Here is a 25,200-nt window from a genome sequence, read left to right as displayed (position 1 = left end):
CACCAACATGCAATTACAAACATGTGGCAAAAACAAGGAAAGAATATAAGCCATGTGCACAGCAGGAAAAGCAAATTATCTGTTACTTTAGGAGGCCAAGTGCAAATACCAAATAGCAGAGATAGCTAAGAGCTGGTTATATTTCCTTGAAATGCTTTTGATTGATAATAGATGGAATCATACATTTTATGATTATAAGTAAAACTTCGTTTCTTTGTTTGTCTGTCTGTTTGTTTGTTTGTTTGTTTTTAATCATCCACAGGAACTAAATTGTCCCAGATGGTAAGAGTACTTTATGGGTAAGGTATAATAATGTGCACTAACTTTTTAGGTTCTCACAATGCAATATGCACAATGCCTCATTTAGGTTATAAACTGGAAAAATTAGACTTCATAATAAATAAAAGGAAAATATTCACACATGAGGTTTTTCAAACTAATATTATGAACTGCATATAGGGAAAAAGTACGGTATCTTTGTGGTAATGATTTAAAGATAGCCTTCACTGTTTTGTACCACTGAACTTGTTAACCAAAGTTCCATTTTATGGTATCTCAGACCCATATTATTGATATTAAAAAAAGAAAAATGCCAAATAGACTGCAAAGAAGGGTCCCCATTTTGGTTTCTACTTCTACCACTTATGACATTCTTTATTCTTTAAAAATATACTTGGTAGGACTGTACATGGACATTTTTGGTAAGCTAAATAAGCCTTTTTTAATACTAATTATGACAAATATAGTATTTCCCCAAAGACTGAAATAACATTCCCAAAAATGGGTTTAAAGAACAAATTATACAAAGAGCCAGCCACATTGCATAATCTACACAAAATTAACTTCTTATATATACTAATAGTTTACAATTCTTAAAGTAGATAGTCAAAATGACGATTTCTTTTACAAAATTTTATCACATTGTATCTCCTTATATTAAATATTAAAATTTCTACTATAATAGAAATATTGCCAAGTCTTACCAATGGCAAAAGTGTTTCATTGATTTTTTTTCCTCTGGGAAAAAAAAATCAATAAAATAAGAAATTCAATATTACCTCTTTGTAAAGAACTTGTTGTCATCACTATCTCTCAAAAAGTCCTACATAATAGAAAAGTATCACAAAGTAAAGTGTTGTGCTTGATTTCTTGTACTAGTCAACCTATCCACACAAATTTTGATTTATTTAGAATTGAGAGAATGCAGAGCCTGGAGAATTCATTAAGGCAGAAGGGCATTTGAAGTACAAACACTCAGCTAATACTCTGAGAAATTCATTGAAGAATTTGAAGGTGAGAAATATGTTTGGGGAGGGGAGAAAAAACATTTCAAAGAACATCTAAGTTTGTTTTTTTTTTAAGAATGAATAAGAAGGAACCTATATTGCTACTTCAAAAGGATTACACTCCAGTTCTTTGGATTTATTAGGATCTTTTGGGTATGAAAGAAAACTTAGGGACCTGTTGTTCCCCACCCCCTAGACAGCACTGTTCTAAAACGTAGGCTGAATTTATTCCCATCGTATGTCTGTGTACAGTTGTGTGCACACACAAACACAGGGAAAGGTCATACCTATCCCCCGTCTGGATCTATCAGGTCTTTCAAGGTCTTCTCCAGAGCATTGGAAGAAAAACTTTTATTAATATGATTTCAATGAAATTCAAATACAATTTTGCAAACTTGATAGTAATAGAATGTAGGATGTATCAGCCACAAAATCCAACATCACAAGAGATGTCATAAAGACGCCAAAAATGAAATGAAGATTTTTACCTCAAATATCACATCTTTCTAAGCCTCAGTGAGAAAAGATTTTTCCCTTGTGGATAAGTTATCTGAGATTTTTGCCAAAGATGTTGTGGAAGGGAAGCCTCCATTTTTAAACTTATAGTTAATCCAATACCTGTAAGTTATATTTCACAAGATAAACTTTCCTGATTGACTGGGCTAACTGTTTAGTTAGATATTTTCCTTTGGCTTTGGTCTTAAAAAACATTCCAGCATATACATGCTGCACTTAGATTGGTCTAAATGAAGAGGCAGTGAGGAGTCAGCACTAAAAAATGAAAATATTTTTTTTCCTTGGGGAAAGTATAATAGGCAATTTTTTTCCCTTAACCTAGTTCAGGCTAATTTCCACCTATGTAATGAAGATTTGTATGCCTTTATGTCAAACATTTGAGTGCAAGATGAGCTCCTTTTTGAGAGATAAAGTATTAAAAAAAAAATCAAAGTCTGAATTCTATTAAAATTAAGCACCCAGCTAAAAAACATTTAAAAAAAAAACTGAAATAAAAGAGCATGGGAAAACATACAAATAAACCTCTCAATGATCTTTAACAAGCTAAATAAAACTTCAACACCAACCAAAATTTATGAATTTTTAATGAGTATAAAATATTCAATTATCTTTTCTATTATATAAATTGAGATATTAATTTAATAATCTAAGTTATGAGCTATTTCTAATTTAAATATTATGTTTTAAATAATTGTATTTTAAATCTAGTTTAATAATATATTGGGATGACTACAAGTAAGTCACAGGATTTTAAACATTTCTCAAAAATTTCACAAAGACCCCTTTAATTATTAAATTATATATTACTGGGAAATTTTTGTAGGAGATTAAGAATTAAATGTCATACAATCAGAGTAAGAGAACCACCAAACACTGGCAAAAGGTGAGAAATACTGGTCTCTTGAATAGGAACCTGCGTGATTGTGGTAAAAGCTATTTTCAGTAAAAGGTAAATGTAACCAGATATAGGAAAAGTGTATTTTATACCATTGAGGGTTTGGTAGTTGAATAAGCACTTAACATAAAATGAAAACGTGAATAATAATGTTCTTCCACTTTTTTGCAAATTTCTAAATAGTTACATTTTGAATTTATTGAATGAGTTAATTCTTAAAACAATAAAAAAATAATATTCTGGATATTTGATACTCATGATCATTGGCCTTCAGGCTAAACAGATAGGATGTAAATTAGAGCACTGGTACTGTTTTTAACAGGCTAAAGTCTATCTTAAGTCTACAAATTCTAATTTTTTTTTTTAGTAATAAAGTAGAACTGATCATTTTTTCATGCACTGGTATTTTTAACCAAAACAAAGATTCTTTACCTAATGCTTACTTTCCATAATGAAACTAGCAACAAAACTCTATTCATAAATTTGTTAATTAACAATGTTTTGTGCTTTTTGAGATCTTGAGTTTGTGTAGTATTTATATTTAGTCTTTATTTTAGCTAATAATATAACTGTTGTCTAGCATACTGACTAAGCAGAATTACATGCTGATCAAAGATTCTCATTCTTGTATACACAATTCCTTCTGAAACTTTAAAAAGATAGACAACTAGACCAAACTCAAATATTACCTTACTTCTACAACTTTGTTTCCTTGATTGACTTTTTTGCATGTTCTTGGATCTCTCATTAGAGACACTATCTCTATGAAAACATATTTGCTAAAAGGTCTTCCATTTTTGGTCTAATAGTTCTGCTTCCTTCTATATCTTCTGATTTCTTGTTTGTTTTTTCCTTGTGTCTTTAGTTCCCTTACTCATCGTCTCTTTATTAGTAATCATTTTTTCTCTTTGTTATTTTTATCCATGTACCTTTTCCAATTATGTTTGTACTCTCATTCATCCTTTCGCCTGATCACTTTGCTGCATTTTCTCCTGTTGTATTTTTTCAATATCAAATATTCTTTCCTTAAGCTCATACAATATTATATATAAAACATGCTACAATATCTATAACTCGTTTCAGTCAATTAACTGTATTCAGTGCTAATTTCATAAACACATCTCAACTAAAACTATTATCAGATGACTCTAATAAGTCAGTATGCAATCATATTTCAGTAAATTTAAACATTTATCAAGTTGGAATTACTTGTATAGAATACAGTTATCAGTCTAACATGATCTGGATCATTTGTTTTATTCATCTGAGCAAACATAAAAGGACAGATTTGTTCCATATACAGTGAAATTATAGAAAATAAATCCTGATAAGCCCTTCTTGAAAACTATGTGTGTTAATGTTAGTGATTCAAACTCTGCAATTCTGAGCATAGTATTTAGTTTTCCTAAACATGATTGACTATACTGGAGAATTCAGTGTATGTATGGCAGTGATACAATACAAAAAAAAATTAATTTTTATTTTCCTTTGTTTCTCATTTTTTTCTACATCTTAGGGTCTGGGGGAAAATGGGGTAAGGTCAATTAACACCTTAAGAATAAAGGAAGACAACTACGGATATTCAATCTGAATTGAACACCATGCCTTGTTAGAGGAAGTATAAGGTCAATCTGCTATTCTTGAAGGAAAACACTAAAAAACAAAAGCAGTTTATCATGCTATGCATAAAATGAACTACACTCCCCTGTTTCAATGGTGGAAGCCAAGCATTATAATACTAACATTATAACAGATATACAACTTAAATATAGCTGAATTATAACTTTCTAAAAAGAAGCAAGCAAATCTTATTTACTATATTTTCAATATAACGGAAGCACATCTTTATTTTCCAATATTTTTTTTTTAAATTCTAATACAAAGTAATTCTAAAATTAAAATAATATATGCCAATAGAGTACAGAAAAATATGAATTTTAAGGAGACAAGAGTTGAATAATTTTATAATTCTTCTGATGTATGAAAAACAATTATTTGGACCAAAATGTGCTTTATTCTGGTTTTAAAGAACATTTTTCAAAGAGTGCTACCATTAAAAGGGTGTTATATACTCCACAGATCAGTGATACAACTAGTAGTCACAGGGACTATAAGATGAAGACCCAAGTTGTTTGCTCAGCCACTTACAGAAATTCAGCAGTAAAAAGATGGTTCTGGAGAAAGGCAGTACTCTTGGCATGACTAGAACAAATTTTATTAAATATAATGTGGTTTAAAAGACTTCTAATGGAAATGGACCCTCATGATTGCCAGTAGGCTTTCAGATTATGCAGTTAATTCTAACACCCCTGGCCCTGAATTCAGAAGCAGTCTCTAAGAAAGAGTTCTCAAAGCAAAATTATAACCTCCTGCAGCACTGGAAAAATGCATGCTGAGCAATTCTAAGTGCCCTGAGGTACTAATACGTTACTTAACGCCTTTCTTACATTGAAAAAAAGAGCACATGCTTGGAACTCATATAATATATTATAATACTACTCTGGTCATAACAATAAATCATTTATCAGCTAACTATCTTACATTCTTCCTTCCATCAAGACTGTTGATTGAAGTGTTCCATTAGACTGTCTTCAAAGACAGCTCTACATTTTAGCCACACTGTAAAAAACGTTGAAATAAATAGCTATGGCAAGTCCAATGGAAATATTAGTATGATTAGTTCAAGTTTCATTTCCCTATGTATACTGCAATGTATTGCTTCATCTACAATTATGTTTTAAAGTTCCAGTTGTTGTATGTTCGTTTGAATAGAGAAATAGTGATTTTAGAGATGTTGCTTTTAAGATTTTAAATTAAATATGCTTCCACGTACGAAAGAATGAATTTGGACCTCTACCTCACACCACATACAAAAATTAACTCATAATGGATCAAAGACCTCCACGTAACAGCTAAAACTATAAAATTCCGAAGAGGAAACAAAAGTGAAAATCTGCATGACCTTGGACTAGACAATATTTTCTTTTTATATATATGACACCAAAAGCATGTGCCATCAAAGAAAAATAAATAGGACTTTGTAAAAATTAAAAACTTGTGTCAAAGGACACAATCAAGAAAGTGAAAAGACAATCCACAAAATGAGAAAAAGAAATTCAAACTGTATATCTGATAAGGGGCTTCTGTCCAAAAATATACAAAGAATTCTTATAATTCCACAACAAAAAAAGCATCCCAATTATTTAAAAATGTGCAAAGAATATGAACAGTCATATCTCCAAAACACATATATAAGTGGCCAATAAGCATATGAAAAGATGTTTAACATCATTAATCATTAGGAAAGAGCAAATAAAAACCACAATGAGATGCCATATCATGTCTACTATCATGTTTCCCCAAAAATAAGACCTAGCTGGACAATCAGCTCTAATGCATCTTTTGGAGCAAAAATTAATATATCACCCCATCATTATATTATTTTATATTATATTATAGTAAAATAAGACTGGGTCTTATATTAATTTTTGCTCCAAAAGATGCATTAGAGTTGATTGTCCGGCTAGGTCTTGTTTTCGGGGAAACACGGTAGGATGCCTATAATTAAAAAAAAAAAAAAAAAAAAAAAGGAAAATAAGTATTGATGAGATTGTGGATAAACTGGAACATTCATATATTGCTGGTGAGAATGTAAAGTAGTGTAGCCACTGTGGAAAACAGTTTGGCAGTTCCTCAGAAACTTAAACATAGAATTACCACATGACCCAGCAATTCATAGGTATAAAATTGAGAGAATTGAAAACATATGTTCACATAAAAATTTATACATGAATGTTGCCTTCAGCAGTATTCATAATAGCTAAAAAGTAGAAACAACCCAAATGTCCATTAGCTGATAAATGGATAAGCAACATGTGATAAATCCATGCAATGGAACATTATTCAATCATAAAAGGAATGAAGTACTGTCACAACATGGATGAACCTTGAAAACATTATACTAATTGAAAGAAACTAGACACAAAAAGTCATATATTATATAATTCTATTTATGTAAAATGTCCAGAATAGGCAAATCCATAGGGATCAAAAGTAGATTAGTGATTGCCAGAAAATGGGAAAAGAGAGGAATTGAGACTGTTACTAGGTATGGAGTGTCTTGTTGGGAAAATTGAAATGTTCTGGAAGTGTTGATGATGGTTGTGCAACATAGTGAGCATACTAAAAAGAATTAATTTATACAATTTATAACAGTGAATCTTATGTTATGTGAAGTATATCTTAATAAAATATTTTAAATATGCTTAATTATGTCTTTTTGTTACATGTTTTAAAGGTTTTATAGAGAAAAAAACACTTACAGCAATTAAAAATTTTCCTTCTATTTTACCTTTACTAAATTAGGATATAAAAAGTCCTATATGATGTCAGAAAAAAATTTAAATTATGATTAAGTAGTCTCCAAATTGTTATACATCTTAGATTATCAGGCCTGACAAATGAAATCTTCACATTCACATTAAGACTCAAAACCTCAATTACCCATGTATTTGAGGGGGGACAAAAAAAAAAACCACCTTCTTCAAATACATAGGATACTTAATGCCTTAGAAAAATAGCTGTGTACATTTATTCATAGTGTACCGCAGCATCATAAACCACAGACTCCCTCAATCTTTCTAGTTCGTGAGATTTCTAAATAAATCAGGAAATACCAAAGGGAACTTAACTGATAGAAGTAATGATTGCCTTCATGAAGATACAAATGTGATTGGCTGAGTCCTGAGGATGTAATCATTCTCTAGAATTCTCAGTTACAGAGGGAACATTTTCTTAGAAGAAATGGGCATTTCACAGCTTCAAGTGTGTTGATTATTTAAAAAAACAGATCACAATGTATATTTGAATAAAGTACATATTTTGTGGGAAAGGTATTTCAATTCATTTCAGGTAAAGGCAGTTTGCAAATACCAAACGTTTACCTATATCAATCACTGTCAATTTAGTAATTTTATTTAAGAATAAGGCAAAGGCCATTTTTAAACGGAGAAAATAACATGTAAATACCTTCAGAGATTGAAAAAGTTATGATTTATATCATTAATTTATTAAGAATGTGCATATTATACTTGACACACTTTTCAGATAGCCAACTGAAGCTAACTGGATTTCTCTCAGTTTCTAGATGTAAATCAATGTGTCTTAAACAACAAAACATCCCTCATCCTCTGATCAACCCTACTTTATCAAAACAGCCTCTGGCTATAGCCAAAAGCTGAAGTTCCCATAATTATTAGCTTCAAAGTGAGTGAAGTCTCAGAAGCCACTGTTGCACTCCTAGACACCTGTATTGAGAGCACAAGGTTCTTAAGCATCCCAGATGGTGGAAAACAAATAGACAAACACACAAGGAGTGGTAGCCTAACTCCACAATCACAGAATTCCATCTGTCTGTCACTAGATAAACTTCTGAAGCTCTAAATTCCACTCTCCTTCCTTTACATCTAATAATAAGGCTGAAAGAAACCTTGAGTTTTTAATGGGTTTTGGTTCTCAAATATTTAAAACATTTTATTGAAGTCAAGCTTGATCTTAATATCACACAGAAAGAAAAACTGAGGTGGGGAGCACCATTCATAAATTAGCTCACTGATAAACTGCTGTTAGTTGCTGGCACAAAGTCCTCTGACCTAACTGAAAAAAAGGTGAGTTAATGACAACTTAACTATGCCATGTATTTCATGGATGCATTTTAATGTTAAATAATTTTATGGAGGGCTAACTGAGGTATTTCAACATTTCTTTTCAAGAACTATCTTTATTTTTTTTAAACTGTTTTTTAATATTTCATTTCAAGAACTTTTCCTTCAAATAAAAGTTATGGAAAACTGTCCTCGTACAGTCTCTAGAACTTGTCATAAATTCTTAATCGTCTTCTATACTTTATTTTGAATGTCAAATCATAATAAACCAAGTCCTATGAACTACTATTTATTTGTAAAATTGTAAATCATTAACTTAAGAAAACAAGAGTAGGTGATGTGATGGTCTTGCAGGAGGCTGACTCTATCATGTAACTGTTGCCTATAATTATTTTTATTCTCATTTGCTATTTAATGCCACATGAGATGGTCTGCATTAGTTCAGCTCCCTCCCTATTGCCATTGAATATGTCTGTATAGTATGTCAAGTGACAATGACAATATCAAAGGCTAATATATAGGTAGAAAATATAATTTTCTTCTTTTTTGTTAATTCAAATACTTGATGCTTGTCTCAACTGTACTTAAAAGATTGTTGCTTGAGTGGAATACATATGGGAACATGTTTTACACATTAAAATGGAATTATAGCAAATGAATTCAAAACGGGAATGGACATTTAGCTCATCTATGGTTAGGAAATACTTTCTTTTTCTAATGAAGATTAGGTCACATTACCTTAAACAGTGAAACTTTTAAAAAGTAAGACATAATATTAAGATATTATGTAAAATATTATGTAAAAACTTAGACAGATGGGGAAGCATGTAATTATTTGTACTAAATATTACTGTGTTGACTGTCATTCAATAATATATCATTGTAAAGCTCTATTGTCAGTGAGGTATGGTAAGAATAAAAAGGTTGGTAGTTAAGTTTTAAAGGTAAGGAAGTGAAAAAATACTTTATATTTTTACTCTATAAAGGGGATAAGAATATTATGTATCTTGCTTGGCTATAGTCACTATTACTAGGGATAACTAACATTCTATGCACCATTGTAATATGCCAAACCCAAATTTCAGACATCAATTTTATAATTTAATGTTCTAAAAATATGCACACATATAAACAGATACATATAAAAATACATACATAATAATTTCTATGATAAAAATATGTTTCACTAGAAAAGAAATTTGTTTATAGCGTTCTTCTAATATAGTCCCAAAATACAAAAAATGTTGCTTGTAATTATTTTTTGAAATACAAGTTTATTTGTTTCCGCCCCACATCAAGGTTACATGCAGTTTTACTATATACATATATGCACAGTTCCATATACATACAAAAAAATTAAAATATGCACTCACTTTTCCATTTGTAAGGATAAATTTCCATTGGATATCAGAAAGAAACTAGACAATGACCATTTTCAGTAGCACATAGAGTTCATCCTACTTACTGTTGAAGAGCCCAATGCAGATTTTGGAGACCTAATTATTCCAGCAATTGAATGACGAATAGACTCAAATTTGGATAGCCTCTCCTTTCTTTCCTGGAGAGATTAAGAAAGAAGCCTTCAGGAACAGTAAACTATCCAGTATACACACACAGTTATGCTAGGTGTTTAGGTATTTGTGCACAGCTCCTGTCTGTCCATCAGGTCTTCTGACTAAATAAAATGTCAACCTCCTGACATTAAAGATGACAAATAACCAAATGCAAATAAACTCTATAGCATTTTACTTTCCTGTTCCCTCCATAAATGTCTTGATTTGGGGGGAATAAAAGAAATAGAAATTCATGAGATGAGCGAAAATAAGAAATGCAAAGAAAATTTATGGAAAACCAAGTATTAACACGCAGGGGGAGGAAAAAAGACACAAGCTAGAAAGAACCAGCCTAACACAGAAGACTTCACATAGCACCGTAGATGTATGGGATTTTCAATAAAAAAATAAATAAAAATAAATAAAATAATAATAATAATGATAATAATAATAATAGGGAAAAAACAGGAGGAGAATTACATGGAACGTATTTTTAGAAAGTGAATTCCACTTCAGTACCTGGGAAGTTTCCTAAAGATTCACATGATGATGATGACAACAGAAAAGGAGAAAGTAAGATACGAAGAAGGTAGTGGCAGAACTGCCGCTAAGGAAAGTCAATCCAGATTGCACTTTGCTGTCAATACGAATACATATTTCTGAGTATCATATACCACAACTGAAGGAAACTTTTTCCTAAGATTTTAAATTTTTAGACCCATTTTACAAAAGCAAGTGAATGGAGTAGGTAAGAAGGTAGAAAAGAAGAAAAGGAGGAAATAAATGAGAACTAAGAGGTAAAAAGAAGAACGATAGCAAGCACATGTGAGGGTTTATAATGGAAGCATTAGTTAATGTTCCAATAAAGACCACATTTCAACTATTCATCAGCAGCAGACAAAAGAACAAGACAGCCTACGGCCAAGTACTGTATTTCCATGTGTCTTCCATCAGTAGTGATGCTTAATTTTACTTGTCAGTGGGAAATGACTAAAGCAGGCCACAAATCACATCATTTGTTTCCTTTGTCTCCAATGCGTAGCCTATGTCTCTGTATATATAATAGTAAAGGTAGACATTTGGGGCCGTACGCCACCTGACAGACTCACACTCAAATCTGAAATTCAATCTTTGTCTCTCCATTTACCTACTTTCATTTTATTTACTTTTCATTCCAATAGTTGCGGTACTAACAGTTATTATTCTATAAACAGATGCATAGTAATCATTTAAAATAATCATACAATAACCTAACAGAACAAATAATCTCAACATCTTTTTCATCACCATCACTTACATTACGAACTTGCTTATGATCCTATGTAAGTCACTATCTAATATACCTCAGCTTGATCATCTATAAAAACGGAAAAAAATGATACAAACCTTCCTTAGAGAGTACGTCCAAATAAAGTACTACAAGTGATTAAAAATTAACATGTTACAGCACATAAATATTTAATAAAATTTTCTTTAACAAAATAAATCTACTGTAGTGCAAACAGTTATCACCTTCGGGACGTGAGAATGTACTTTATTGCTTTAATCTTAGCTGCAGCTTCAGTTTAACTTTTCAGTAAAACATCATTGTAACTGAGCCACAAGAAATACCAAAGGAAAGACAGCACTACAGTACCGAAGGAGTATAGTGACCTTTCTTTAAAGCAAGTCTTGCTTCAACTTGGGTGTTTTGGGTTGTTTTGTTTTGTTTTGTAATCTATTTCTGGTGCTTTAGAAGTTTTCTAAAAGAACAAAAACAAACAAAAAAACGCTTCAAAAGGTAAAAAATGATAAAAAATAAAGGTACAGGCAAGATGTGCAGAATGAAAGAGTGGGGAGTGAGGCATACACGGCAGTTGTTTTACATTTAGAATTATGAAAAAATATAGAATGGTGTAAAGCACACATATTGGAAAGTGCTGCAGTCGCTGTAGTATTTTTACTCCCCAGCTTGATTTATACCTTTTCTCATTCCTTTGGGGAATTTCTCCCCCTGACTCTCTGTGGTTGTGGAGGGGACAGTGGTGTTAGTATTAGCAGTGACCCTACTATTGATCTTGCTGCTGCTACACCTGACAGGAAGAGGAAATGAAAATGCTAACCTCACCTGTTTGGCAATGAAAGCTTCACAAGGAAGCAGCAGCACCTCTGCTGTAAGTTTAAGCTTCTCCTCTGAGTAATGCTCTTAAAGTACTACACAGAGTATGATCCTAATGTATGAATACTACGGGAATAGAACTGAAAACGAAATGGGAGATTATACAGAAAAGGAGAAAATTTAGGGGAGAGTTTTAAGCATTAGAAAGCATTCTATATGTATATGATTTAATAATATTCACTGAGATGGTAAAAATAATTACCATCAAGCTACATCTTGAGCATCAAACCCTGCGAGAGGAAAGAAAACCATTTCCCCCAAAAAAAAAAAAAAACCCTTTGAAAATATCAAAAGGAAAAACACTTTCTTAAGAACCTAATACTAGATGTCTAAAGGATGGGTCCAGGTGTGAGGCAAAGAAGACTTCCAAAATCGCTTCCTGTGTAATAAGTTAGAAAGCATAATATATTATGCGTTAGAAGGGATACAATTAGTGAAAGAACCCTTTCATTTAAAGGTACTCTGTAAATAGGTTCGGCTACAAAATGTGTTATCAGAAACAATAGGTTGACCTTAAGTTTTATACAGGAATAATCAAATGCAAATAGAGTTTATAAAACATTTTCACCAGTGTCAGCTCACTTGGTGCCCATATTTCTACAAATAAAACATGAAACTCATTTGCCAAAGCTCTGGTCTAAGTAGCATTACATATGAGCTTTAAATTATGGTCTACCTAGTAACACATCAGACGGTGCTGAATTAACTGGCAGGTTGATTTCTGTATCAATGAATTAAATTGCTACTTTAAAAAATTAAAGTTAAAATTAAAAAGCTTCTCTCCAATTACCATGGATACATGCCTAATTTTGCCTATAGGCCTGCCAGAGTTGGCAATGACACACTCATTTTACCCTCCTAAAGTATTGACAAGGTAAAGAGCTTTCTCTAGATAAAAGAGACGGATTAGTTATGACAAAACAGCCTCTCACAGTGGACGTAGTTGGAGGCCAGTGAAAGGGGGAAAGAAGCGGCAATATTATGAGATAATACCTTATGTTATGAAATAATATTCTAATGTGATGCCCAGAAAAAATGCTTTAATTACAGTTATAAATCCATCTTGAAAAAAATTTTACATGCAGTATTAGTTTCACATCTCATTTAAGAATAGATATTCATTATTTTAAAATTAAATGAAGCAGGACCTCTCAATAGCTATAAAACTATGAGAATGTTTCAAAATGATTAAAAGTTTACCTATTATCAATTAAAGAAAACTAAATGAGAAACAATACCTAAATTACCTGCAGTTAACGGAAAAACATATCTATCAGGTTTTGAAACTACACTTCACTAAAACTCTCAAATTGCTGTAAAACAGGCTCTCAGGTTACTTCCATCACCTGCCCAGTAACACACAGGCAAAGATATAAAAGGCATGAGGTTTTGCTGATTAGAGTGACTGACAAAAATTAACAGCTCTTCCAAAGGACAGTGCCACCATGTTACAAATTAACAAAGGGGCAAAATAATAAGGTACGTAATGTCAGACAGAATTAAGAGAGTGAATCTGGGCAAATTACTCAACTACCCTGGTTCTTGTTTCTATATAAGTAAAGAGGAGGACACTGGATCAGATAAAATCTTCATCTCAAAAACTCTGTAACCATTGTCCAACTCCCCCCAGTCAACTGCATCACATTGGTCATTGAAAAAACTCCCACAGAACAGGTCCCTAGTAACAGGCTGGGTGGCCATCACTTACTTCCCTTAGGGCATTTTCACATTCCACCTCAGGTGCCCTCAGAACTTAACTCCAATGGGAAGTTGAACTATAGTAAAAGGTGCCACTGGAAAACTTTTTTGTTTACTAATAGGTCATTAAAACAATAACCCAATATTATTTCTCACAGACTGCTGTAAATAAACCCAATCTAATAACAATCTTGGAAGGAAGAATGAAAGTGATTATTTGGCCCTATAGGAACAGTCAGATACTTATTCAAATCAGGAGGCAATAAGAATCAAGAAAAAGATAACAATATTCGTGCTCAAACTCCGGGCTCAGTGCCAAATATCTTTGGGACTACTTATGCAAAGCATCCATGAAATCCAAAGGGATTTTGTGAGAAATAACTACAGGGAAATTATAACCCCAGAGAAGATGGTCCCCTGACAAAAATTCTACACTATTGATGACTCCATAATGCAAATGAAATGCTGCAAATATTGATATGTCCTTCATAAAAGAATGCATTTATAAATAAATAACTTAGTCTTTTTGAGATGTTGATTTGCTGGGGAGAATGAAGGATACACAGTTTCTATTCCCATCAGGATATAGAATTTAAGTATTAAAACAGTTTCTAAGTGATTTATTTTAGCAATTGGGTTCTGACTGAAGACAAATCATTTTAGAAATATTCACTGCCTAGTAATCTAGTTTGTCATGCTGTCTTTTTTCTTTTATGCTTGCATGTTAAGAATATTTATTAAAAGAAATACAGCCCCATTGCTAAGTCAAGCATTTTCATATTCTGAAATAATGAAACTGGAAACCAAATGTGCAAAAGGAACATTTGAATGATTATTAAAATTTTGTCTTAAAATAAGAATGCTAAGGAAATTTACAATAGAGTTTAGTGAAAGCAGGATTGTGAAATGTTATAGCATTTTCTTTGCTTTCTTGACTCTATATCTCTTAAATAAGATGATGTCTCTAGGGAAACAAGACCCAAGCAGGAGGCTATATCACCTTCCTTCCTGTTCAATATCAAAATACAATTTATATACCATGGTGTTTTTCTCAAATGTATGAGCAAAACGGCTAAAGATATTCTTTTTATAAATTATCCAGTAGAGCAAGATGCACACCAAACAGTTTCGTTGTGAGTACACCATTCAACAATTTAAGTGCTGATAGTCTTTGCTCAGTAAATAACTGCATTTCAATTTTCTGAAAAAGTACACTATTATGAGTTACATTTCCCTTTTCCCCCTCCCTTTCTCCCTTACTATAATTAATTCTCATACATATTAGGTTTTATTCTTTTGATTTTACTAAGATTGACACGGATAGTTAGGCTGTTTCCGTCTTTTGGCTGGCATGATCAGTGCTGTTATGAACACGCATACTTGTTTCACTACCTGTTTCCAACTTTCTCAGGGATATGTCTAGGAGTGGAATTGTGGGGTCACAGGGCAATTCTACATTTAGCTTTTTGAGGAAAAGCCAAACTGTTTTTCTACAAGAGCAGAACCATTTTACATCCCCATCAGCAACGGACACTGCTTCCAATTTCTCCACATCCTCACCGAATGCTATTTTCCATTTTTCTAATCATAGCCATCCTAGTGGGTATGAAGTACTGCTTGCCTTCATTTTTAAAGGATATTTTCAATGGATATGGAATTCAAAGTTGATGATAATTTTTTTCTTTCAAGACTTTGTCTTTTGGTCTGCGTTGCTTCTGGTGTGAAGTTAGCAATAATTCATATAATACATATACATGTCTTTTTTTCTCTGACTGCGTTTATAATCAGCTAGGATTTAAATAGATTTTTTTGAATTATTCTGTTTAGAGTTTATTAAGTGTCGTGGACTTGTGGGTTGAAAGTATTGCAAAACACTTGACCGTTATCTCTTCAAATGTTTTCTATTCCCATTGGCTCTCCTCTGCCTCTTAGATTCTACTTACATGTATGTTCACCCATTTGATATTATCCCATGAATGATCTCAAATACTCTGTTATATTTTCTTATTTTTGTTTCATTTTGGGTATGTACTTTCTATCAACCTGTCTTCACATCTTATTGATCTTTTCTTCTCTGTGTCTAGTCTATTAACAAGTCCATCTAATAAATTCCTCAGTTCTGATATTATATTTTTCATTTCCAGAATTTCCATTTTTATAGTCTCCAAATCGCTGCTAAAATTCCCCATCTATTCATACACATTGTCTACGTTTTCCACTAAATCCCTTAGCATTTTTGTAACAGCTATAGTAAAGACATTGTCTGATAATTCCAATATCTATGCTATCTCTTAAGTCTATGGGTCACATTCTTACTTTTAAGTGTGTCATATAATCTTTAATCGTATGCCAGATGGTATGCATAAAAGAACAGTACAGTCTGAATTCAATAATATTTACCTCAAGAAAGAGGCACAAATACTTTTTCTGTCAGGCTGCCAGAGTTGGGGCTGCAGTTAGTAAGTTGGATCTGGCCTTTGAGGCAGGTTTAGATTGAATTAGTTCACCAACAGCTTCAAATATTTTGAACTAGAGTCAGGAGTTTTCCTTCAGCTAGGAATGGAACTTGAATCCTGACAAGGTTCCAGCAACCTGCCTAAGCTTCAAAGCTGATCCACCAACTTTAGAAACTATAGATCTCTCCAAGCTTTGTTGCGTCTTTGCGGGTAGGGGGTAGTTCTCTCTGCTCTCCAGTCACACCCACTATTTCACATATCTAAGAAGATACCATGTTTCCCCAAAAATACGACCTAGCTGGACAATCAGCTCTAATGCGTCTTTTGGAGCAAAAATTAATGTATATTTTACTTATTTACTATAAAATAAGACCGGGTCTTATATAATATACTATACTATGTACTAAACTATACTATAATATAATAATACCTGGTCTGATTTTACTATAAGACCGGGTCTAATATGATGTATGATATGATATGATATGATACGATATGATATGACATGACATGACATAACATAATACCAGGTCTTATATTCATTTTTGCTCCAAAAGACACATTAGAGCTGATTGTTTGACTAGGTCTTATTTTCGGGGAAACACGGTGACTTTCAGACCTATTACCCTTTGCCTAGCCTGGAGGACAGCTGCACTGTACTCTGTGAAGACCCAGAATTCCCTGCAGAGAATCAGCTTGGGAGGGAGCTGTTATTTTCAGTGAAAATCCCCAGTGCTCAGTTCTCCCGGCTGAACCCCAACCATCCCCCAATAACACCACACCACCTTTTTAGTGTGGGGAGGATTTCATCTGGAATATCTTTCTCAAGTCTCTTTCTCTGACCCCCTGCTCCACTCAGAGAAGACTCTTGAGTAAGAGCTGGTAAGTGGAAGCTGCCTCCCCTCCCACTGTGAGTAGGGCTTGTCCGGATTCTAATCTGTCACCAACCCACAGACTATCATTACAAATTCATTAAAGCTTGTGGAATTGATTTGTCCTTTTTCCCCTCAGGTTCGTTTCATCCTACAGTTCCGTCATGAATGGAAGCAGTCCGGGGACGTGTCATTTCCCCTATGAAAAGCTTGTCACTTTCTGGACTTGGGTTCATTTCGGTTTTTTCCTATCCTCAGCTCTCTGATGAGTATATTTTTTAACTATTATTTTGTAGCTTTTCTGCCTTATTTTGGTTATGAGGTAAGAGCGATGTTCTCTTGTGGCTTTCCATATCCAAACTGGATGTAGAATTCATATGCATTTTATTAAGACAAGTTATTTACCAGTCATCGTTTTATTTACTTTTAGTCACAAACCAGGAAAATACATATAGACACAATTTAAGGGTCTTCAGCATGACAATTCATCAAAAGTTCAGACTGGTGTTTGACTACCATTTCCTAAGGCAGTCAATTACCAGAAACAGTCTTTAGCGTTTAAAGCCTGTATTCCTCAGAAGATCATTTAAAAGTTTAAAGTCCAGACATCTCAAAAGTTTTGATTCTTGTTATGTTGTTTTTTTTTCTTTGGTTTCTTTTGTTGATTGTGTTTGGGGGATAAGGGAGTTAGTTTTATTGGTTTTCTATTTGCTGCAGAGGACCTCACAAGGACACTATAAAGACTACTATGCATGTATTTCATTTTTGTAAACGTTTTAAGTTTCTGACTTTAAAAAGTTTCCTGAATGGTTCTACTGTTTAGTATTCTCATATTGTACATGCATCAATAATTCTCTTATCTGTTCAGTGGTCCTTTTGTTCCTTGAACTAGTAATTGGGAACTTTTGGAGCTGCAGGTGCTCAGTTAACATTTTATTGATTTATAATGGAATCAGGAACTATAGGACTTAAAAGAAAATCCTAAGACTTAATAAAAGAATAGAAAATAATAAATTTTAAATAAAGGAATGTGGTGCTTATAATATTGCACTTCTATTCTCAACAAATAAAACCCAACTGTGAGATCTGTTTTAGAAAAAAGTCAATCTGGTTCTAAGCATTTGTCTCAGCCTTGGCCCCCGTCTGAGGTTGGTACCGCTTGCCTGAGGATGAAATCAATACAATAAAAGGTAGAGCAAGAGAAATGAAGACAGACAAATTCTTGAGGACATGGTTTGAATTTCTGGTATATCCAATTACATGAGCAGATAAAAACTCTCTTTTTTCCTTTAACTAATTTGCTTTTGTTGATTGTTACAAAGAACTAATACAGTAGACTTTCCTAGACTACCCATTAGTAATTGAAGATTTCCAATAATCAATTACAAACATCACAACTGCTACTAATAAAAAAATACACTAATTCACATTTTTATGTTTTGGACATATTTTTTACTTTTAATAGCAAAAATAAATATTTAATATTAAAATACATTAACATAAATGTAAAACTTCTTTGTAAAATAAACACTTTTAATAATTACTCTTACCTAGCACCATTAATATAACAGTTTCAGCACATGACATACAAAACAACTGCTCAACATGTTTAGGAAAACCCTAGTTTAATAATTAATAGATGTTACACTGCAAAAGGTTCAGTAGTTCCACAGATTTTAGAACTGCCCAGTTAAACAAATTTAAACAGATTTCTTAAATGTAATATGTCTTACTTAATAATGCATAAATAATAATGCACAGCCTTAATAATGCATAAATACACGTACTCCTTTTCTGGAGGAAATATTATTCTGCAAAATTCACTTCTAGAAATGCTGTCACAAATCTTTCATTCTGAGGAGATAGGAGCAGAAACATTCTCTTCCACTTAAATCAATCATGGCTTTTTCTTGGACATTATCATCACATGAAACAGCTCCAAATTAACTATTTCAAGCTTCTTTCTTTCTAGACACAATCTCCTGTCCCATCAGTTTGCTGTGAAGTAGTTCCACTAGAATCATTTTTCAGCCTTACTAGAACTCTAAGGCTTTGAGTCTCTTAATTTCTCCCAATCAATCACCTTCTTTTTTATTCTTTTCTCTCTTTATCTATCTGAGTAGCCATGATATATCATTTCAATGATTCTCTTGCCAATATTCTAAATTATCTTTCTATCCACTTCTTAGTTGTAGCAAGTCCCAACCCTGATGGATCCAACTATCTGCTCTCTGAGCTTGCGCTCAAGCAACTCATCATTGCTGGACAGAATCACATGATTATTAACTTCAAATGAGCCCCAAATATCTGATAATACTACTACATTTTTCTGGCCAACTTACTTCTCACTCTCCCACTGTAATTATCAACCACCTCAAACCTTTTCCACTTTGCTTGTGCCTAAAACTACCTCATTCTACTCTCTCCAGCTTCTTCAGAAAGAAACTACAAGCCAGAAAGCCTTTCATCTTGCCTTTTCAAACCTAAAATCCATACCTTCTCTTCCCATTCTGACCTCCCTCCCCATTTGGAAACATGGAGCTATCTCTCTCCCATCTAAGGATGATCTCTACCTGTACTTTGGTCCTTATCCCTTCCTGCCTCTCAGGGGCCGTATACCTTACAAGAACCTAATAGCTCTCTCTTTGATGCATTGTCTACCATTCCTTCTGAACTTGTTCTTTCCTATCCCATCAGCTTTTATATATATTCAAGTTGCTCTCAGAAAAAAAGGAGAGGTAGTAAGAGAGAAAGGATAGAGAATGGTAGGGAGGAATGAAGAGAGAAATGGACAAACCTCTCCCTTCACTACACATAGTGCTCCAAAACAAAATTCCAAAATGAGTTATCTATGCTCACTGTCTCCATTTTTCTCTCCTCCCACTCATTCCTCAATCTGTTCCCATTTCACTTTCATTCCATCACTCCACCAACACAGATGCTTTTAAGAAACCAATAAACTCCATTTTACTAATCCAACAGAGACATTACTCACCTTACTTGACCTCTTGGGAGAATTCTACTCTATTGATTACATACTTCTACATGAAAAACGAGTATTTATAGCCCTGCCCCACTCTCCTCCTACCTCTCAGACTACACTCATGGTTTCCTTAGGAGGCTCACGGTCCTCTACCACACCATTAAATGGTAATGAGTTTCCTCTAAATTGGATTGGTTTCAGGTCTCTTCTTTTCTCACTCTGTTCTTCCTCCCCAGGTATTATTTTGCATGTCCAAACTTCAGTTACCACCTAAATCAAGCCCACTCAATTTAAATCTACAACTCAGACTTTTCCATTGAACTACAAACCAAACATCCCTGTGACTTCTCTACTTGGACATCCCAAAGACAGAAAAAGCCAATATATTTAAGACTGAACTCGCAACTCCCAAAGCTGGACTTTTTTCAGAGTTTCCCATTTCCATGAATGGTACTAATCACCCTATTATAAAAGCCAGATGTCTGAGAATCCAAACTGAAACTCACAATATAACGTAAGCTCCAAGAGGGCTTTATCAGTTTTTTATACAAATAATTTAAACATTATATAAATACTACATATTAACGATGTGTTTGAGTAAGACAGTGGCTGGCAGACGCTATTTAAATAATAAATAAAAAAGTATATTTACTCAGACTATTGTTTTGTGCTAGAATCTCAAAGGACTCTTAAGAAACGAAATTGATGGACTCAGATTTAACCAGTCATTCCAAATCCAGCCAAATTCTAACTGGTATTTATTTTAGGAAATCTGCAGTTATCCTTATTTAAATTATGAGAACTCTCAAAAACCACACAAAACGGTATCTTGGGAGTTAAAAGAGCTTTCCCTTTAGCATTTTTCAAAAAGATTGTTTTTTTCCAATGATTTTGATTTGCAAATTAGCTAATTGTGTTTGTAATTATATCAAACTTTTGGTACAAAGAACACTTAACTTATTAAAAACAAGTTCAGGAATGGCATAATATGTATAAATACAAATGTATTATTTAACCATACTTTACCAAATTAAAGTTGAACATCATCTCCCGTGTTTACTTTGTATCAATATGAATATAAACTAAAAATCTCAGTACCAAATCTCTATTCCTATATAATAGGCTCTAATCTGCTTAAGTTAATATAGCACCCACTGGGTACACTAGTATTTTCAGAAGTTCATTAACTATTTCATTAATAGGCAGAGTAGAATCAATAAGAAATAAACAGCATATTGAACTACTGGCCTAGAGGAGTCCATGGGTAATTACAAATATCAGAATTGTAATCAGGAAGATCTTGGATTAGGTGTCATCACCCAAGCCACAATTTTTCATCTGGAAATTAAGAATGGGTATTTACTAAGTAACCATAGTTTCACAAAACTATTAAAGGTACAATGGTCATTATTATTTAAAATGGTGTTTTTTATTAAGCAGAACTATTATATTGAAGAAAAAGTTTAAAGACCGAAAATTTGAACATCCCTTAATTTCCTTTGCTCCTACTGAATTCTCCAGGGATTTTACAACTAGCCTTGACCATCTCTGTCAGTATAGAGAATACCTCAATCTATACCTATTAGAAATGTGCCTAAGAAAAATTAAAACCAAGAGAGCATAGTCTACAAACATGAATCTTATTTTCATCCATTAGCTTGAGGCAAAGACCTGTATATGGCTGACTACAAAGCTGATTGAACCTCCAAAACAAGGTCTCTCTGAAAAGGGTTTCCTGTAGTTCTCTTTCAGAGCAAAACCTAATGAAGATTCTAAGAAAAGTATCTGAACAATTATGAATGGTGCTTAAATCATTTCGGATGAGTTTTCCACGTCCTAACATTCTTTTTGGCTCTGATTATATATTTCTGACTCAAGATATAACTAGAGTGAAAAACTTACTTATTGAATTAGAAGGGGTAACTCTGAAAATGGAGAGGCTCTATTTTATTAAAAGAATGGCCAAAGGTAATATTCTTATCCATGTCTTGACAAAATTTCCCTATATTCACATGACCTATATATCATATAAAGTATAACTTTTAAAGGAACTGTGATTGTTCTTCACTATCTTCATTCCTTTGACAGGCTAGCTCTCCTGTTTTAAGATCTACACTGAAATATCCCCTGCTTGGCAAGCATTAACTTCCAACCTTAGGAGTGGCTGCAATGTGTTTTATCTGAGATTCACAAAAGGTTATGGAGAAGAGAACTTTCCAGTAAAAGGGGAGAAAAGCAGATAAAAGTATTCGTAATGTCTTATAGTAATTAGATGGATTCACGATTTCTAGGATGGGTAAGAAAAGATGAAGTTGTTTAGAGTCAATCTAGCCTTTGTAATACTAGGTGCTATGCCTGAAAGCAAATAGCAAGTTCAGGAGATTTTCTTCTTCCATATCCAAGAGAATTAGAATAATACTCCATAGGTGTAGGGCAGTTTATTTTAATAAATACTTTCATGGCTTTAGACACTGCAAAAATTCTTTCTGAGCCCCAAATACGATTTAGCCATATTCAACCAGAGAGTCTCAAATGCCAAAACTCACTCCTCATAGAGCACTTTAAACCCCCTAAATTTATGATAAACTCATAAATAGCATTAAAAATGCAAAGAGTGTAAAGAACTTTATCTCTGATAGGAAGCTGAAAGAAGATAGGTATTTTCTTTTCTAATCTTCAATATAAGGAAAGACGCAATAATTTCCTTGGCCATAGTGTTAGTTGTTGAAATTATACAATTAGTTTGTATTATTTCTAACCAGAATACCTTTGCATAGCTGTATTTTATTCCAAGTAAAATTCTGATCTTTATCAGTACTATTCAAATTGTAGTATAATATCTGTATAACTGACTGACACATACATGAGGTTTTCCTTTGAAATAATGCCAAGAGAAAAAATTCAATAAAGGATGAATCTTAATTAAATAGTCTGAGCAAAGGATAAAGAAAAAAGATTATCTCAGCAAAAATAATTTTTTTTAAATTTTAAAATGAAACCAGGAATTTTCCTTTCATTAAAAAACAAAAATAAATAAATAAACAAAAAACACCAGAGGCAATATGAAAGCATTATCAAAAGTACCCTAGCCTACTTCCATTCCACTTCATCTGATAAAATATAGCAGATTAAGTTAATCGAGGAAAATTATACAAGAACAGCAGACAATTTACGACGTACTCCGTCAATGGGTGAAAGACCAATGACACCTGCAATGAACAATCTTGACATTGGTAAAGTGGGCCGACTAAAATATGCTTTATTTTCCACATACAGCTCTAAAATTCAAATTATTCAGCAATTGAAATGATCTCCCATATTAAGTATCATCAAGCTCAGCTCTTTTCAGACTAAAAAATTATTAAGGCCAATATAACCTCTTACTCCACACTCCTGTGTACTTTTCTCATTACCAACAATGTTTCCCGAAATCTTTTTTCTAAGCACCTGTCTCACCACTACCTTTATTCCCCACTAATGAATGACCTCACCACTGCTCAGAGAAAATAGAAGTGATCAAGTTCGGAGAATTCCCTCCACTTTCTGATCTTTCCCCATCCTCTCACTGACAAATGTAACTCTTCCTTCCTGCGTGGGGAAGGAGCTTCTTCATCCTGACAGGGGTCTCCTGCACACTCTGCTCTTTCCCTGCTGTCTACAGGGACTGGGGTCCATCAGGGATTCTTCTATCTCCTGTGGGCTGCCCTGCTTTCTAGTGGCTCTTTGCTCCAATAATATAAACTTGCTTAAAAGTCTCTTCCATACGAAAAAAAAACAAATTAAACTAAACATAAAATCTCATTTAACTCTCTCCACCCACGCATCATTATCTTCACTTTCCCTTCCCTCCAAAACTTAGCTACTGAAAGTGCTGCTGGGGGAAAGAAAGGAAAAACAAACTATTCAGTCATCTGTCCATATACACAGGTTTCACAGCTGTAGATTCAACCAATCACAGATCGAAAACAGAATTTTCAACCAATAGTTGGGAATCCGAGGATGCAGAGAGCTGACTGTATGTATTTTCTATGCCATTTTATATAAGGGATTTGAGTGTCCAAAGATTTTGGTATCCACAGGGGGTCCGGAAACCAATCCCCCATGGATACCAAGGCATGCCCTCATAACCATTTCTGCTTATTCCTTGCTATCCACTGGCTTCTCATCTCACCGAAATTCTGATTTTTGTCCACTCCCTTCTCCATATGACCTCAACATCACCAAATTTATTAGGTACTTTATTTGACTTTTCCACAGAACATTTTCCTGTTGACGACTTTCCTTTTCCCTAGGCTTCAATGGCATCACCATCTCTTGGTTTTCCTCCTATCTGTGTGGTTGTTATGCTTCATTCTCCTTTATTACATGCTTTTTTTTTTGCCTGCCCCTTAAATGTTAGTCACCCAACATTCCTACCCTTACCCTTCCTCTCTTCTCTCTCCCTAGGTGAGCACATTTTTCTCCGTCACTTCAATTACCATCTACATGCTGAGAATTCCCAAAAGCTACATCTCCCGGCCAGACTCATCATCCTTCCCCCAATCCGTAGGCTTCTATTCCTATGATCCCTGTCTTTTGTGACTAGCACCAACAACTACAAAATTCCCAAGGCAGAAATCTGGAGGTCAGTCTTAATACTTCTTCTCCCTCATATCCATAACCATTAGTCACCAAATTCAAAGGTTTGTGTCTGTAAAATTTCTAAATTGGTCCTCTTCCTTCAGTACTTCTGGACCTGACTATCGCTCAGGCACCAGCATCACTCTCCTAGAGTGTCCTTTGTCACTCACTGTTGTCTACACAGATCCCAGAGTGCTCTTTGTAAAAAATGTAGACCACATCAATTCACTCTGCTGCTTGCCATCTTCGAATGCCTCCCCCAGTGAGTTCACAGTAAAATCCCAATTCACACACAAAGGTTTTTCCACAATACAGCTCCTACATATTCCCTCAATCACACCTCTCACCACTCTACCTTTCATGCCTATAATATGGTCGTATATAAATACCGAAGATTTAGAATGCACAGTATTTTCTCTTACCTGAGTAATACTTGATGACTCTTCCTTTTCTGGAAATACCATTCCACTTTTTTTGTTTGGCTTGGCCATCTCAGAGTC

General features: G+C 33.6%; 1 protein-coding gene across 5 annotated transcripts in view; it reads right to left on the bottom strand.

The window, feature by feature from the left end:
- Positions 1–25,200, bottom strand: part of FER (FER tyrosine kinase) — a 379,119-nt gene that overhangs the window by 201,107 nt on the left and 152,812 nt on the right. For 4 of the 5 annotated variants that reach the window (XM_033110848.1, XM_033110846.1, XM_033110847.1 and 1 more), the window contains one exon: positions 9,826–9,918. The exons of the other annotated variant lie outside the window; for it this stretch is intronic. In XM_033110848.1, coding sequence (XP_032966739.1) covers positions 9,826–9,918 — 93 coding nt within the window. The remainder of the gene's footprint in view (positions 1–9,825; positions 9,919–25,200) is intronic. 5 annotated transcript variants of the gene reach the window in all.

This window comes from Rhinolophus ferrumequinum, chromosome 7, assembly GCF_004115265.2.
Source record: "Rhinolophus ferrumequinum isolate MPI-CBG mRhiFer1 chromosome 7, mRhiFer1_v1.p, whole genome shotgun sequence".
Lineage (NCBI taxonomy): Eukaryota > Metazoa > Chordata > Mammalia > Chiroptera > Rhinolophidae > Rhinolophus > Rhinolophus ferrumequinum.
The sequence above is the reverse complement of the archived record's forward strand: the minus strand, read 5'-3'. Positions and strand labels throughout refer to the sequence as shown.